Here is a 17,165-nt window from a genome sequence, read left to right as displayed (position 1 = left end):
CACAGCTGAAATACTGTGTATAATTCTGTTTCCCATGGCATAAGGGGGCCACCCAGGCCCTAGTACACCCCAGTATCAGAATGAAAGGCTATTCAGAATGACTTGATAACCTAGGGCTCTTCACCTCAGAAAGAGATGTCTTAGAGTGGATCTTAAAGGAAAAAAACGTAAAAGGGATAAAGTAACAGGGCAGCAAAATGCACGTGTTCAGAATGATAAAGGGAAAACTTAGGACAGACATAAAGAATTTTTTTTTCATTCTAGACGATGATTAATAGCTGGAAGGGGTTACCAGGAGGCCAGAACACTGGACTCATTTAAGAAACAGCTAGATGCTGTAATGGGACAGCAGTACAGCTAGTATTCGGAAAAGATGAGACAAAAAAATCACCTAAACCTAACTTGTGATCTTGTAATTCAACATAGGCGTATGGCCAAGTACCTATAATCTCTTGTTACAGTGAAATAGTACACTGGTACTCTGTGCCATCAGGCTGTCCTTTAAAAAAGCAACATCATAGCCATACTGTGTCAATCATCTTTCATAAAAAAGGTATATTAAATTCAAAAGTCCTGCTAACGGCAGCATAATGCAATAACAAAGTAGTAGGGCAAACTTTTACACTGACGATTTGTGGTAAACCACTTTTATCGTTCACTATCGTTACACTATGGTTATCACTGTTATATCGTTACACTATGGTTATCACTGTTTACACTGTTGTATCACTACACGAGGTCGCCTCTTGTCACGCTGTTATACCTGGGCTGACCACTGCTGACTCCGCCCATGGCTCCACCTACTTGCCCAGGTATAAAGGTGGTCGACTGGCTGGTATTCCTCCTTGTTGGATCTGATCACCCACGAGGGTGGGCTCTGTTATTTAGCCAATAAAAACCTATAGTTACTTTCTTAACTCGTCGCTTTTCATTGGATGAATTGATAGGTATATCAATTTTATTGGCTAAATTTTAAAAATGTCTAATGAACCGTCAGACCAGTCAGACGCCCAGCTACAACAGCCACAGCAGCCGGCCTGGCTACGAGCCCTCCGACCGCCGTACCTGGATCTAAACCCACAGGCAGCAAACTCAGCCCTCGACTTCAAACACTGGCTGAGCTGTTTCGAACCCTACCTGGGAGAATCCGGCGTGCCTCAGAGATCTAAACTAAGAGTGCTGACCGCCCAAGTGAGCCCTAAAGTATTCGCACTCATACAGGACCTTACTACATACGAGGCCGCCATCAACCTGCTGAAACAGCAGTACCGGAGCCCGGTAAATTCTATGTATGCCAGACACCTCCTAAGATCCCGCCCGCAACAGCCAGGAGAGTCTGTAGATGAATTTTTACGGGCGCTACAAACACTCGGCAGGGACTGTGACTTTAAAGCGGTAACGGCTGCAGAAAATACTGAAGAGAATATCCGCGATGCCTTCGTGAAAGGCCTTCGGTCCGACTACTCACGGCAAAGACTGCTAGAATCAAAGGACCTCGACATGAACACAGCTGCAGCCCTCGCCCGCTCCCTGGAAGTGGCCCATCGGGACCTCGAGGCGTATTCCAGGTACTGTACTGCGCGACCCTGGGACTCCGGCCCGACCCCGGCTGCAATACCCCTCGCAACGCCGCCTCCGGGACCTACCTCAGCGTCGGCGTCCCAGAACCGATCGGGACCGCCACCCCCGGTACCGGCTGCAACATCGGACCCCCGCGATCGGGCCGCCGGCTGCTTCTTCTCTGGCCAGGCGAAACACCCGAGGACGCGCTGCCCTGCGAGAAACGCGACTTGCTCCCATTGCCAGAAGAAAGGCCACTTCGCTAAGGCCTGCAGGGGGAGAGCCACAGATGCCAGCAGTGCCTCATGCGAATTGTGGGGGCGGCCATCTTTCATCCAGGCCACAGATGCCAGTATCCCCTCGTGTGAGTCGTGGGGCGGCCATCTTTGATCAAGGCAACCGACACCAGCAATGCCTCATGTGAGTTGTGGGGGCAGCCATCTTATTTAACCTCGTGGGCGCCGCCATTTTGTCCACCACAGTCGACCGCCACCTTGTCGCCAGACCCGACCACCGCCTCACCCGCAGACTACAGCAGCTCGCTCAGCCATACACTAGCCTCCGTCACACTGGACCAAGCTCGCCCGCATCACCTGTCCAAGTCCATGATGGACATCAAAGTAAACGGCCACGCCACGACCTGCCTGTTCGGCAGCGGAAGCACGGAGAGTTTCATACATCCAGACACGGTGAGCCACTACTCCCTCACTGTCCGGCCAATGCGCAACCGGATCTCGATGGCATCGAGGTCCCATTCTACAGACATCAGCGGCTACTGTATTGTGACCCTGTCGGTTAGGGGCACGGAGTATAAAAATTTTAAACTCCTCGTCCTGCCCCAGCTCTGCGCTGCCGTCCTGCTAGGGCTGGACTTCCAATCCCACCTGCAAAGTGTCACCTTGGCATACGGTGGACCCCTCCCCCCACTCACAGTCGACAACCAGCAGCCTTTAAACCGCCCACCGCATACCACCTGCGGCCTATCCACCCTCAAGGTCCCGCCCCCCTCCCTGTTCGCTAACCTCACCCGCGACTGTAAACCCGTCGCCACCAAGAGCAGGCGGTACAGCGCCGGGGACAGAGCTTTTATTAGCTGTGAGGTGCAGCGTCTCCTGAAGGAGGGCATCATCGAGAGGAGCAACAGCCCCTGGCGTGCCCAGGTCGTAGTCGTTAAGACCGGCGATAAAAACCGCCTAGTCATCGACTACAGCCAAACCATAAACCGGTACACCCAGCTGGACGCATACCCCCTTCCCCGCATATCTGATATGGTCAATCAGATTGCGCAGTACCGGGTATTCTCCACCATCGACCTTAAGTCGGCCTATCACCAACTCCCTATCCGCCCTGAGGACCGCCAGTATACAGCCTTCGAGGCGAACGGCCGCCTCTACCACTTCCTTAGGGTTCCCTTCGGCGTCACCAACGGGGTTTCGGTCTTCCAAAGGGAGATGGACCGGATGGTTGACCAGAACGGGCTGCACGCCACGTTCCCCTATCTAGATAACGTCACCATCTGCGGCCGCGACCGGCAGGACCACGATGTTAATCTGGAAAGATTCCTCCGTATGGCCCAACGGCTGAACCTCACCTACAATAAGGAGAAATGTGTGTTTAACACCTTGCCATCCTCGGCTGCGTAGTAGAGAACGGAGTCATCGGCCCCGACCCCGAAAGAATGCGCCCCCTCATGGAGCTTCCCCTCCCCCACTGTCCAAAGGCGCTGAAGAGAACCCGGGGGCTCTTCGCCTACTATGCCCAATGGGTGCCAAATTATGCGGACAAAGCCAGACCCCTCATGAAGTCCACCTCCTTCCCCCTGACGGCAGAAGCGTGCGCAGCCTTCTCCCTCATTAAGGGAGACATTGCTAAGGCCACAATGCACGCGGTGGATGAGTCTATCCCTTTCCAAGTGGAGAGCGATGCATCCGACTTCGCCCTAGCCGCAACCCTCAACCAGGAGGGGAGACCGGTGGCCTTCTTCTCAAGGACCCTCCAGGGCCCTGAGATCCGACACTCTTCGGTCGAGAAGGAGGCCCAGGTGATCGTGGAGGCTGTACGATGCTGGAGGCAGTACCTGGCAGGCAAACGATTTACCCTCCTCACCGACCAGCGTTCGGTCGCTTTTATGTTTAATAACAAGCTGAGGGGCAAAATCAAGAACGACAAGATCTTGAGGTGGAGAATCGAGCTCTCCACCTATGATTATGATATCTTGTACCGGCCTGGTAAACTGAACGAACCCCCAGATGCTCTATCACGAAGTACATGCGCCAACGTGCAAACTGATAGACTGCAGACCCTCCACAACGACCTCTGCCACCCCGGGGTCACCAGACTTTACCACTTCATTAAGGCCCGCAACCTGCCATACTCCATCGAGGAGGTCAGGACCATGACCAGGAACTGCCAAACCTGTGCCGAATGCAAACCGCATTTCTTTAGGCCGGACAGAGCAAGCCTGATCAAGGCCACCCGCCCCTTCGAGCGCTTGAGCATCGATTTTAAGGGGCCCCTCCCGTCCTCTGACCGTAATGTGTACTTCCTCAACATCATTGATGAGTACTCCCATTTCCCCTTTGCCTTCCCCTGCCCAGGCATGACCAGCACCACGGTCATCAAATGCCTGAACGACCTCTTTGCCTTGTTCGGGTTCCTGAACTATATACATAGCGACCGGGGCTCCTCCTTCATGAGCGAGGAACTTTGCCAGTTCCTATTAGCGAGAGGTATCGCTGCAAGCAGGACCACCAGCTACAACCCCCGAGGGAACGGCCAGGTGGAAAGAGAGAACGCGACTGTCTGGAAGGCCGTTCTCTTAGCCTTAAAGTCTAAGGGCCTCCCAACCTCTCGCTGGCAGGAAGTCCTCCCGGCAGCGCTGCATTCCATCCGGTCACTGCTTTGCACTGCCATTAACGCCACCCCCCATGAACGAATGTTTGTTTTCCCCAGGAAATCGACTACGGGAACCACGCTGCCAACTTGGCTGACTTCTCCGGGGCCCGTCTTACTGCGAAAGCATGTGAGGGCCCATAAAACGGACCCCCTGGTCGAGAGGGTGGTCCTCCTGCACGCCAACTCCCAGTACGCCTACGTGGCATACCCAGACGGGCGGGAGGACACAGTCTCCTTACGAGACCTTGCACCCTCGGGCACCCGAGACACCACCATTACCCCCCACCACCCCCCCAAATCCAGCCCAGGTAGACGGCATGCCGGAACCCCACGAGCCTTCGTCAACCACGCAGACACCAGCATTAACACCGGAGACTGCAACACCGCCGCCGCTGCTGTGCCGATCAGAAAGACTTACGAGGCCTCCGGACAGACTGACATACCCGAACTGGTAGTACACTTCACCCCGCCGGACTCAAATCTAAACAAGGGGTGAATGTGGTAAACCACTTTTATCGTTCACTATCGTTACACTATGGTTATCACTGTTATATCGTTACACTATGGTTATCACTGTTTACACTGTTGTATCACTACACGAGGTCGCCTCTTGTCACGCTGTTATACCTGGGCTGACCACTGCTGACTCCGCCCATGGCTCCACCTACTTGCCCAGGTATAAAGGTGGTCGACTGGCTGGTATTCCTCCTTGTTGGATCCGATCACCCACGAGGGTGGGCTCTGTTATTTAGCCAATAAAAACCTATAGTTACTTTCTTAACTCGTCGCTTTTCATTGGATGAATTGATAGGTATATCACGATTCTCCAAGTTGAGTTCATGATCATACTTGCTGTGGTGTCAATGGAGGTCCAGAACAGAGGGGGAAATTCAGAGAGAGTGTCACCCCAGGACACTCTGGTGTACCATTAGCAGTGGTTTGGAATTTTTTTTCCTGCCAGACCCCTTGACTAAGGAATGGTCTGTTATACAGGGAAAGAATAAACATGAGAAGAAAATAAAAAATAATGCCCTCCCATTAAAACAATCTGATGCCACATCACTGTAAATAAATAGTCATGAATTCAGCTGGAAAAATGTTCACTAAATAAAGGTAAAGTTGAGGTCAAAGTGCAGCCAAAGAGAATTGTGTATCAATCACTAAATGACAAGACTTTCACCTAAATCTCTAATTTGGCCCCTGCATGAACAATCCTATAGTACCGAGCACAATACAATACCCCTATGAACACCAAACCCTCCTTTACAACCAAACCTCTTTCAACTACCATCCCTTCCCTTCAACACATTGCCCACCATCTTAATATGCTTCTTCTCAAAATAAATCTCAGGAGTCTCAGGACCACATTGAAATAAAGTGAAAACAATTCATTTTGCTGCTTAGCCCTGTGGGAACACTCATCTGAGTCAGAGATTGTGGGTACAAGTCACACTCCAGGACTTGAGCACATAATCTAGGCTGCTGCATCAATGCAGTATTGGAAGAGTGCTACATTGTTTGAGGTTCTGTCTTTCAGACAAGGTGTTAAACCAATGCCTGTTCAGGTAGATTCAGAAGATCCCACAGTACATACGTAGCCATCTAGGCCACTAAAAACAGCTCCGGGGCTTATGAATAGGAAAGACTTCCATTTCAGGTCTCAAGAATTGAATCAGGTGTGTGAATGCACGATATCCTGGAAGCATGCCTTCATTTTGCGCCAGTACACCGTGCTGCCTTATTTAAAAGAGCAGACTGGCTGGGTGACTACTAGGGTCCTTCCCTATCTCTGTAACCTCCTCCAGCCGTACAACCCTCTGAGATCTCTGCGTTCCGCCAACTCTGGCTTCTTGTGCATCCTCATTTCCTTCACCCCACCATTGGCGGCTGTGCCTTCACTGTCTAGGCCCTAAGTTCTGGAATTCCCTCCCCAAACTGTTATGTTCATAAATAAATAGATGTTTTCATTATGAACAGCTAGCTTAAGCTAGTCATTTATTCAGCCATGTGGACTAGTGTACAGGCATCCATCTTGACTACTGCCTTCTGGGTAGCCCCTTACTAAACATACAGCTCCACCTAGTGTACCATTCTAGAATGACATGTTACTGATCATTACATCCCCCTTCCTTAGAGGTTAAACAAAATCAATATCAATCAATCATAACAACATAAACATCTTCACAACAGTCAACACATTTTCAAAGTTTTACTTTATGAACTCTAAGCTTTTCATTCTTTTATTATAGTTTTCTTTGTACTGAAAGATTAAATCTATCAGGCTTTTTTACTTCACGTGTGGATCTTCTCAGCACAGGTAAGTCTGATGTGTTTTCATGAGAGCCTGTATGTGTGTTTGTGTTAGATTGTTCTGGTGGTGAGTCACAAGATTCAGTTGCGGCATTGTCATCGATTTGCTCTTGGATAGTTTCTTGTGTTTTCAGGAGGGAACGGCGGTTCCTCCTGAGAATCTGTCCTTCCTCAGTTCTAACAGTGTATGACCTTGGTCCTACTTCCTCAAGAACTGTAGCTTTCCTGTTCCATGCATTTGGATCCTCAATCCTGACAACATCATCCCTTGTCAATGGTTTCAGAGTTTTGGATGACTTGTCATAGTGTGATTTCTGTTTCAGCTTTAACAGTTGAAGTCTCTGTCTCAGTTCCTTACTCTGCTTTTCTTTTGCACAGCAGGGTAGCATGGTGCGCAACTTGCGACCCATTAGGAGTTCTGCAGGTGAAGAACCACAGTCTAAAGGGGAGGCTCGGTAGCTCAGCAGGGCGAGATAAGGATCAGACTTGCTTTCTGTTGCTTTCTTCAGTAGCTGTTTGAGAACTTGAACACCTTTCTCTGCCTTACCATTCGACTGAGCATACAGAGGACTGGATGTGATGTGTTGAAAGTCATAATGTGCTGCAAACTGTTGCCACTCCTTACAGTTGAAGCACGGACCATTGTCGCTAACGGCAATCCTGGGAATTCCATGTCTGGCGAAGATGGATTTAACGTGCATTATGACACTGCTTGCTGATGTGCTTGAGAGCAGCGCCATCTCAGGATAGTTAGAATAGTAGTCAATCACTATTAGATAGTCTTTACCATTCAAATGAAAGAGGTCCATACCAACCTTTTGCCATGGTGCTGTTGGTAAGTCAGCTACTATCATTGGTTCCTTTGCTTGTTTGTTTTGGTGTTTCTGACATGTCTCACATTTGCCTATCATGTTCTCAATGTCCTTATTTATGCCAGGCCAATAAACAGTGTCTCTTGCTCTCCTTTTGCATTTTTCAATTCCGAGGTGTCCCTCATGAATCCTTTTGAGCATGTCTTGACGTAGAGCCTGTGGAATGACTGTTCTGTTTTAGTAATAGTCCACTTGCGACACTTAACTCTGACCTGATGTGATAGTACTTTGGACAGGAACCTTTTGGCCAACCATGATGAATGTTCTCTATTACTGTTTGTAACACTGTATCTTTTACTGTTTCTTCTGCTATTTGCTTTGATTTTGTGTCTGACACGGGCAGCACAGCAGTGACCATACTCACATGAACATCCACATCTTCCTCAGTAGAGCTCACATGACTCATTGTGGGTGCTCGGGATAGCGCATCTGCTAACACTATGTGTTTGCCTGGTGTGTAGATCAGTTCAAAGTCATATCTTTGCAGCTTCATCATGAGTTGTTGAATTCTTGGAGACATCTCATTCAGGTTTTTTTTTATGATGGCAACCAGTGGGCAGTGGTCTGTCTCAGGTGGGAAGTCCATATATGTAGCCATGGAACTTTTCTAGTCCAACTACCAAGCCTAGACATTCCTTTTCAATCTGGGCGTATCGACACTCAGAATCAGTCATAGACCTGGAGGCATAGGCAACAGGCTTCTAATCTTCACCCTCTGCTTGTAGCAAGACCGCGCCTAGGCCATCTTTTGATGCATCCGTTGACACTTTGATTCTCTGTTGGGTCAAAGAAGGTGAGTACAGGTGTGGTTGTCAGCACTGTTTTGAGGTTCATCCACTCTTGTTCATGCCTCTCTGTCCATGTGAACTCATTTGTTTTATGTAGCAGGTCTCGCAGACAGGCTGTCTTGGCTAACAAGTTAGGAATGAACTTTCCAATGAAGTTTATCATCCCCATGATGCGTAGCACTCCTTTTTTGTCAGTGGGTCGGGGCATGTTGAGTATGGCGTTTACTTTTTCCATATCTGGCTCTATTCCTTTACCAGATAGATTATCTCCTAGGAAAGTGACTTCCTGGATGCCAAACTGACACTTCGCTTTGTTGAGCTTCAGTCCATTCCGGCGTATGCTCTGTAGCACTTTAGTCAGTCTCTCATTGTGTTCTTTCAGTGTGGAGCCCCAGATGATGATGTCATCAACATAGACCTGAACTCCTTCCAGACCTTCAATTATGTGTTCCATCGCTCTATGAAAGATTTCAGATGCAGATATTATGCCGAAAGGCATTCTGAGGAAACAATACCTGCCAAATGGTGTGTTGAAGGTACAGTATTTGGTGCTCTCTTCATCCAGTTTTAGTTGCCAAAATCCTTGTGAGGCATCGAGCTTTGTGAAGTATCTGGCACCTGACATTTCACTGGTGATTTCTTCTCGCTTGGGAATCTGGTCGTGTTCACGTTTTACGTTTGCATTTAAGTCCTTTGGATCCATGCATACTCTTAGATCATTGTTCTTTTTCTTTACACATACCATGGAGTTAACCCAGTCTGTTGGCTCTTCGACTTTCCTGATGACTCCTAGTGTGGTCATTCTGTCCAGTTCTTTCTTGAGCCGGTCACGCAGGGGTGCTGGAACTCTCCGTGGAGCATGTACCACTGGCTGAGCATCCTCCTTTAGCTGGATCTTGTAAGTGAATGGTAGAACTCCAAATCCTTTAAACATATCCTGGAAATTACTCACTACAGAATCCACTGAGTCATCTGGTCTGCTTATGGCACAGTTTATACGGTAGAGTCTCTTGGCCAGTTCTAAGTCCTCACAAGCTTTGTCACCTAGTAGTGAATCAAGTCCTTCAGCCACAACAGAAAACATGAGATGATGCACTTTGTCTTTGACTGTCATTTTAAGTCTGCATACACCTCTGCTATCTATTTTCTGTCCATTATAGTTCTTCAGTAGTACTGACTTTTTCTGTATTTTGGGCTTTTCTTTCATATTTTTAATGTCACTCATACTGATTAAGTTTGCTTTTGCCCCAGTGTCTAGTTTCAATGTAACTAATGCTCCATTTACCTGCAGTGGCATCACCCATTTGTCCTCTTTTACTGCATTAACTTTATGTTCAGCATTGTCCATTCCTGAGGGCTGCACATTTTCTGTATCCTTTTCTATATTGTCACATGACACCATTCCTACAAAAAATGTCTCACTTAAATCAGTGTCCTCAATCACATTGACTTGTTGCCCTTTCTTTGTTTTTACTTTTGAAAAGCATTGTTTGGCAAAGTGATTCTTTCCATTACATTTTGTGCACATTTCCCCAAATGCTGGGCATTGTCTTGACTGGTGCTGGTAACCACAGCATTTACAATTAAAAATTCCATCCTCCGATTGCTTTGCATTTCTGTTCTGCCCACGTTTCTTTCCTTTGTAGGACACAGTACCGGCAGCAGCACAGTCACTCATTACAGTCGCACCATTATTAATTTCACTGGAAGTCTTTGCGTGCTGTTGAGCTAGCTCACTGGCATGGCATATTTTCACAGCATTCTCCAATGTTAGTTTGGTTTCTCTCAACAAACGTTCCCTGACTTTTTTTTATCATGAATACCAAACACAATCTGGTCACGAATCATGGATGATTTCAGTTCAGAAAAATTACATGTCTGTGCTTTCAGTTTCAGATCGGTCACAAAGCTATCAAAAGTCTCATTTTGCTGCTATGTCCGTGAATGGAACACGTACCTCTCATAGGTCTCATTCTTTTTGGGAGAACAATGTGTATCAAACTTCTTTAGCACATCGTCCATTTTTTCTCTGTCCTCCTCTTGATCAAATACAAATGTATTAAATACCTCTATCGCCTATGGGCCTGCAACCATGAGCAGTAACGCTATTTTCCTTGTGTCTGGCATCGTACCAAACCCGATGGTGGCAATGTAGAGTTCGAATTGTTGTTTGAAAGTCCGCCAATTGCAGTCGACATTCCCTGTGAGTTTCAAACCCTCCGGTGGCTTCAAATTCTCCATGTCGCGTTTCACAATATTCAGCAGATATTACCACTTCTGGTACCATGTTATGTTCATAAATAAATAGATGTTTTCATTATGAACAGCTAGCTTGAGCTAGTCATTTATTCAGCCATGTGGACTAGTGTACAGGCATCCATCTTGACTACTGCCTTCTGGGTAGCCCCTTACTAAACATACAGCTCCACCTAGTGTACCATTCTAGAATGACATGTTACTGATCATTACACAAACCTCTTCACCTCTCTCACCTCTCCTCCTTAAAGATGCTGCTTGAAACCTATCTCTTTGATCAAGCACTTGTCCAGCTGTCCTAATGTCCCCTTATTTGGCTCAATGTCAATTTTAGTCTGATTACGTTCCTTGGAATGTTTTACTATGTTTAAAGGAGCTATATAAATGCAAGTTGTTGTAAATAGTAGGGATCCTAGCACTGATCACTGAGGTACTCCACTCTTTACTTCTCACCACTCCAGCATCACTCCCCTAAAATGCACCCATTTCTCATTTTTTCCAAGTCAGTTTCTTATCCATTTCTAGGTTTTGCCCACATAACAGCAGTCATTGCACTTCAAGAATAATTCATTGTATGCGAAGAGCTTTGAGATATTTTGATGACATGACAGGTGCTATGCAAAAGCAAGTCTTCCTTGAACTCCCACTGCTTTGAGCTTATGCAGCAACCTTCTAGGAGGACCTTTACCAAAGGCTTTTTTGCAGGTTCAGATACACTATGTTGTAAGGTTAGCACAATTCACTTGGATGTGTCACCTTCTCAAAAAAGTCAGAGGTTGATCATCCAGGATTCTGAAGCTATGTTGGCTGTTATTTACTATACTATTATCATGTAGATAGTCCTCTATATTGATCCTAATAATCAGTTGCTTTATTTTACCTGTTATTGATGTATGAAGAACTTCTTGGTCCTTTGCAGTACTGCCCCAGATCATATGAAACTTAAGTATTCTATTGCTGCTATCAGCATCAACACAAACTGATAAGGCAATAAAGAGTGCAAACAAATTTAAATCTAAATCTGATAGTATAATATTACAAACCAAACAGCTCTTCTAAGATTAACCTGAATGGGATTCATTTCTCGAATAGAATACAAAATCAGGGAGGTAATGTTAAATGTAGATAGAGCCTTTAGAGAATCGCTGTCCTACTACTTTGTTATTGCATTATGCCACCGTTAGCAGGATTTTTGAATTTAAATATATCTTTTTTATGAAACGTGATTGGCATAGTATGGCTATGATGTTGCTGTTTTTTTTAAAGGCAGACTAATTTAGCAGTGGGATTGCCTGCACCCAATCTGCACAGGCGTTGGATCCCACTGCTAAATTTGTGCGGTCAGATTTTCTCTTCTCGATTTTCACTCGGACAGTGGTGGGTTGCCGCTCCTCCGCTACCACCGCAATGCTGAACTTCCCTCGCTAGCCCCAAAACCTTCGGTGCCCCAATGTTTTTAAAGAAAAGTCTCTGATAAATGTACCTCCGTCTTAGCATGAAGTGCAGCTGTTGGGGTGGATGTATCTTTCATAGTCGGTTTGCTCACATCTTTTATTAGCTCATCAAGGTCAAAGTCCAAATGAAATCCAGCTAGAAAATAGAAAAAGTTGATCAGTGACTATAGTGATTCCTTAATTTAAAACATTAGTTATTTCCTCTGTGAGACTACAACGTCAGAAATCACAAGCTGTTTACAGCTTCTTTTTGCTGTTCTGTCTCTTTTGCTTTAATTCTGTTTACTCCAAAGAGATTCACTAAACAGACTTTAGATCTTCTACCACCCACACAGGTTTGGCACTTGGCATCTCCCCACCAGACTCTCAATTAATTATACAGAATGAGTACTGCACAGCAAATTTGTACTGTGGCTAAAAGTAAAAATCACTCAATGTGGTCATTTCTGGGAAAAACCCATTAAGAAATATTTTTCCTATTATTAACAGCTGCTCTTAATAGTAGAAGGTGGATAGCCATGATCTCCAACAACAAGACCAGGAAAATTGAATATCAAACGATTTCCTATACAGAGATTTGATTTAATGACGACCAGAAACTAAGGACACCAGGACGCACGGCAGTAGTGAAGTGGTAATAAAAATATAGCGATCTGTGTGTGCGGGTGAGTGGCTGACTTAAGTGAGAGATGAAAAGGTTGATTAGGAGAGGTAGCAGGCATCGGGGAGACTGAAATAAATAACAAACTACTTTCTTCAATGCTGCTTCACTAAGAAATATAGCATTCGGGTTAATCTCTTAGAAGAACTACTTGGTTTGTAATCTTATGCTATAGATTTAGATTTGATTGCAGCATTCTGAATATCTCTATGAGTATACTATACTTGCAACTTAAAGCTTGGGCAAATTTTGTGATTTGGGGATCCAGAATATTCTAATTAACTTTGTTATAAGACCTGTTACATGCGCCCGTACCACCGCGCCCAAATATGCCAACTTTTCTTTTAATTCTCAGGATGTGGGCGTTGCTGGCAACACTGGCATTTATTGCCCATCCCTGGTTTGATACTACTGAGTGGCTTGCTAGGCCACATCAGAGAACTGTTAAGTGTCAACCACGTGGGTGTGGGACTGGAGTCACATATACGCCAGTCTGGGTAAGGACAGCAGGTTTTCTTCCCTGAAAAACACTTAGTGAACCATTTGGAGTTTTTCCAACAATCTGACAGCTTCATGGTCACTTTTACTGAAACTGATGGTGCATTTCTTTGGTACTGTTGCCACTCAAAGATTTCCAGTGTGCTGTTACTAAAAGAACACTATAAAGCTGCCGATGTACATAGTAATGCATTGAGAACACTTTGAAGAGATGATAGTTACACTGCTGCTTGTACAAATAAAACAAGCACTGGTTTAAAGCCTGCTTTTTACATTCAAACATTCTTTAAACTCTGGAAGCATTTCACTTACTATTTTAATATCTATCAATGGAGCAGAACTTGTCCTATCAGTTTGCCCCAATCACTAGAAACTGACCTCAACTGGAGGCTGGGACATGGTGCCCCCATGTATGTATTTGAGTGTGCACGTACAAAGCTTTGTCACCCCTGGGAAGACTTGGGAAGAAGATAAACCATTGAGAAAACCAGAAGTGAGTTGCTTAAAAGTTGCAGACCACTGATAATAACAACGTCTTTTGACATGAAAGAATGAAGTATCAATGTCAGTGAGGGACATGCATATATAAAGGGATAGCAGGGTACAATAGCCTAGTGGCTATGGTACGAGCCTAACAAACCAGAGGTTGTGAGCTCAAATCTCACCATAGCACGTTGTGAAATTGAATGCAATAAATTTGGTATTTGTGGGCTGGCACCTGAAAAATAGCCATTTAAAAAGTTGCTGAATTGTTGTAAAAACCCAATTGATTCACTAATGCCTTTCAGGAAAATTAACCAAGCTGGGCCTGCATGTGCCTCCAGACCCACACTAGGGGCTGAATTTTGCCGGTGCTCAGAGTGCTGGTTTGGAGGCGGGGCCGCTGTCAAAATCACAAAGATTGACAGCAGGTCGGTATCCTGTTGGGAAACTGACAAGGAGGCGGGTTTACAAGTGTTGGGTCTGTCATCCCGGAGCAGACCCGACACCAAGCAGCGGGTCAGCCAATTTAGATTGTTAAAAGCTTTTTAAAAGGTAGTTAAGAACCATTTTCCCATGTACTTACCATTTTACCAGGTTTTACCAGTGTCATAGAAATGGACCGCAGAAGAGAGATGACAGAGAAGTCAACTATTGAATTCCGTGGAGAGGTCAAGAAGAACAAGGAAGGATAGTGACATGAATCAGTCATTCATGAAAGAAAGACTTATGAAATAATACTGAGTGGCCTATGGGTGGCGCTGTCCAGGGAGAGCATAAATACTTGGGCACGGGCCCAGCTTGTGCAGGACATTCTTAACAGGAACTAGTGAAGGACACAACTAGACCTCCATGTTGTAAAACAGTTGATTAAAGCTTTGTTTCATGCTTAGACCAAGTGCTAGTAGTTTTCTTACGTCAGATAGCACACCACAATCACAGTCACAAAGGATGTCCTTGGTGACTTTGAGCAGGGCAGCTTTGGTGCATTGCGCACAGTAAAAACCAGATTGAAGGGATTCAAACACAGTGGACTCTTCTGATGGGTACATAAACAAATAGACTGTAACTAAAATAACTTTAAATAAAACTTAACTAATTAAATTAAAATTTTGTTGGCCGGGTGATGATGCACTCCAGTCCCCGCGGCACCCACCGGTAGCGGAAGGCCTCGAGCATGCCGGCGGACACCGCGTGCTCCATCTCGAGGGCCACCTGGGCGTGAAACTGGCCGCGGAAGAGAGGCAGACAGTCGGGCCAAACTACCCCCTCGACCGCCCGCTGCCTGGACCAGTTAATGGCAACTTTGGCCAGGCCCAGGAGCAGTCTTATGAGGAAGTCCTCCGATCTGCCCGCTCCCCTCCGTACCGGGTGACCAAAGATTAGGAGCGTGGGACTGAAGTGCAGCCAAAAATCGAGGAGCAGCCCCTCCAAATAATGGAAGAGGGGCTGCAACCTCTCACATTCTATATATACATGGAACACGGACTCCTCCAGGCCACAGAAAAGGCAGGTGGCCTGGGAGCCAAACACAGTGTAAAGAGAGAGGGGCACAAAGCTAGGTGTCAACAGCAAATTTGAGGATGTTAGAAATAAAAGGGAGATTGGAGACAGGGTGGTAGCTTGAGAAGATGGAAGGGTAAAGGCTATGCTTTTTGAAGATGGGAATAATGCCAGCACTCTTGAATGGTGGGGAGGTGGAGGCTGAGGAAAGGGAGTCATACACAAGGCCAGGGAACATTGGGCCATGAAGAGACAATTTTGCAGTTAAGAAGTAGGTTGGGAGGGAATCAAAGGTGCAAGAGATAGGTCTCACAGAGGAGATGAGCTGGGTGAGGCTGGAGGTGGACAGGTGAAGGATAAGCTACAAAGTGATATGAGGTCAAAGAGGTTGGGGCAGGGAAGACGGAGGCTAAGGAGGAGGAGATGACTCAGGTGACTAAGTGGATAGTCTTCGAGACAAAATAATCCATGAGCTTGCAGTTGATGTTGGAGGAAGCTTATGTGGATAAGACAAAAAATGCTAGTTTACAAAAATAAATGGATTCTGGTATAATGTAGTTTGAATAGAAGCAGGTTCCATTGCACTAGATGTTATGTCTAGATTCACTGGATGCAGACATCTTTCCTGTGCATATGTCTGCTGCAAGGTGCCTGGAAACCCAAATTTGGCTAAAGGTTTAGAAGGGGTGATGCCGACCATAAAAAGCTTCTACTTGAAAATTTACTAAAGCCATTAATATGTATTTTTCCATGGTTCCTAAGATTCCACAACTTCTCTTTTTTTTAAACACAGAACAAATATTTGCCTTGAACACTTTGTAAAATAGGATAATTCCAAAGGCTCTTACGCTCAATAAGTATTATTATTTATAATCTTAAGTGGCCTGTTAATCTTTGGCAGTAATAATCAACAGAATGGCATAGGGAGGTTACTTCCTAAAGCCTGGTATCTTCTCCAGAATATCCGGAGGCTGTTGGAATATACAATATCAACATAACAACATTTCCACATAGTTAGGAAACTACTCCACTAATTATATTTATCATTTTCTATTTATTCAATTCACACAGTTTCAGCTGTGCAGCCTGCTGGATAGAAATTTAAAATATGTTCCGTTAGATGGCGTTTAATAGTTTTTTCTGAAGTGCTTGAATCCCTGAACCTACATTGTTAGTTGATATAGTACACTTAAATCATAAATACTACAGAAATGTACTGTACATAGATATTAAGACTATCTGGTGGGATTATTTTGTTTTAATATGACAAACAAATCTCAATAGCGTATATATTTTTTCCAATTTAGTAAGTTAAAATAATATTAAAAACATAACCAAGGTCATTTGTTGGCCATGTTGTCAAGGGGTGGCAAGGAATGTTGGCAGGAGGAGAGGTTTCTTCCCATACTACTCGGGTATGTCTGGTGGTAGCTTAACCAAGCAGTTGGATTGCTAGTGTTGCTGGAGATGCTAATAGATTGTTCCTGTCAAATAAAATACAGTAGTATCAAGGTAGTACAGAAACACATATATTAATAAAACAGAACCAAGAAAATGATTTATCAGAAGGTGACAATTTAGAAAGATTTTGGCCAGTTCTAACCCCAGAAAGGAAAAAGAGGACAGATGAAATTTAATATTTTTTTTTAGGGAACTACAAACTTTTCTGCCATTACAAAAATGTTTGGAATGGATTTTGTAGTTCCAGATGCCATTTCTATTAATAGTTTGGTCTTTTAAGATTTTTGCTCTTGCATAACTATTTTTAATGGATTTCCAATCTAGAACAGTAAAAAGCAAATACAAATATATAGAATTAAGGAACTGAGCAACAATTTCTAGATTTGCAATGATACCTGTGGGAAAAGATTCCCACCCTAGAGACTCG

The 17,165-nt window shown here is 45.2% G+C and overlaps 1 protein-coding gene across 1 annotated transcript in view; it reads right to left on the bottom strand.

Annotated features, from left to right (window-relative positions):
* The window catches only part of LOC147100058 (protein FAM227B-like), a 293,117-nt gene that overhangs the window by 457 nt on the left and 275,495 nt on the right, over positions 1 to 17,165 (bottom strand). The window contains exon 10 of the mRNA XM_085968963.1: positions 12,165 to 12,271. Within this exon, the coding sequence (XP_085825089.1) occupies positions 12,165 to 12,271 (107 nt within the window). The remainder of the gene's footprint in view (positions 1 to 12,164; positions 12,272 to 17,165) is intronic.

The sequence above is a fragment of the Somniosus microcephalus genome, chromosome 27, assembly GCF_052327205.1.
Source record: "Somniosus microcephalus isolate GS21.2 chromosome 27, FLI_Smic_1.0, whole genome shotgun sequence".
Lineage (NCBI taxonomy): Eukaryota > Metazoa > Chordata > Chondrichthyes > Squaliformes > Somniosidae > Somniosus > Somniosus microcephalus.
Note: the sequence above shows the minus strand (reverse complement) of the source record. Positions and strands in the feature narration are given on the sequence as shown.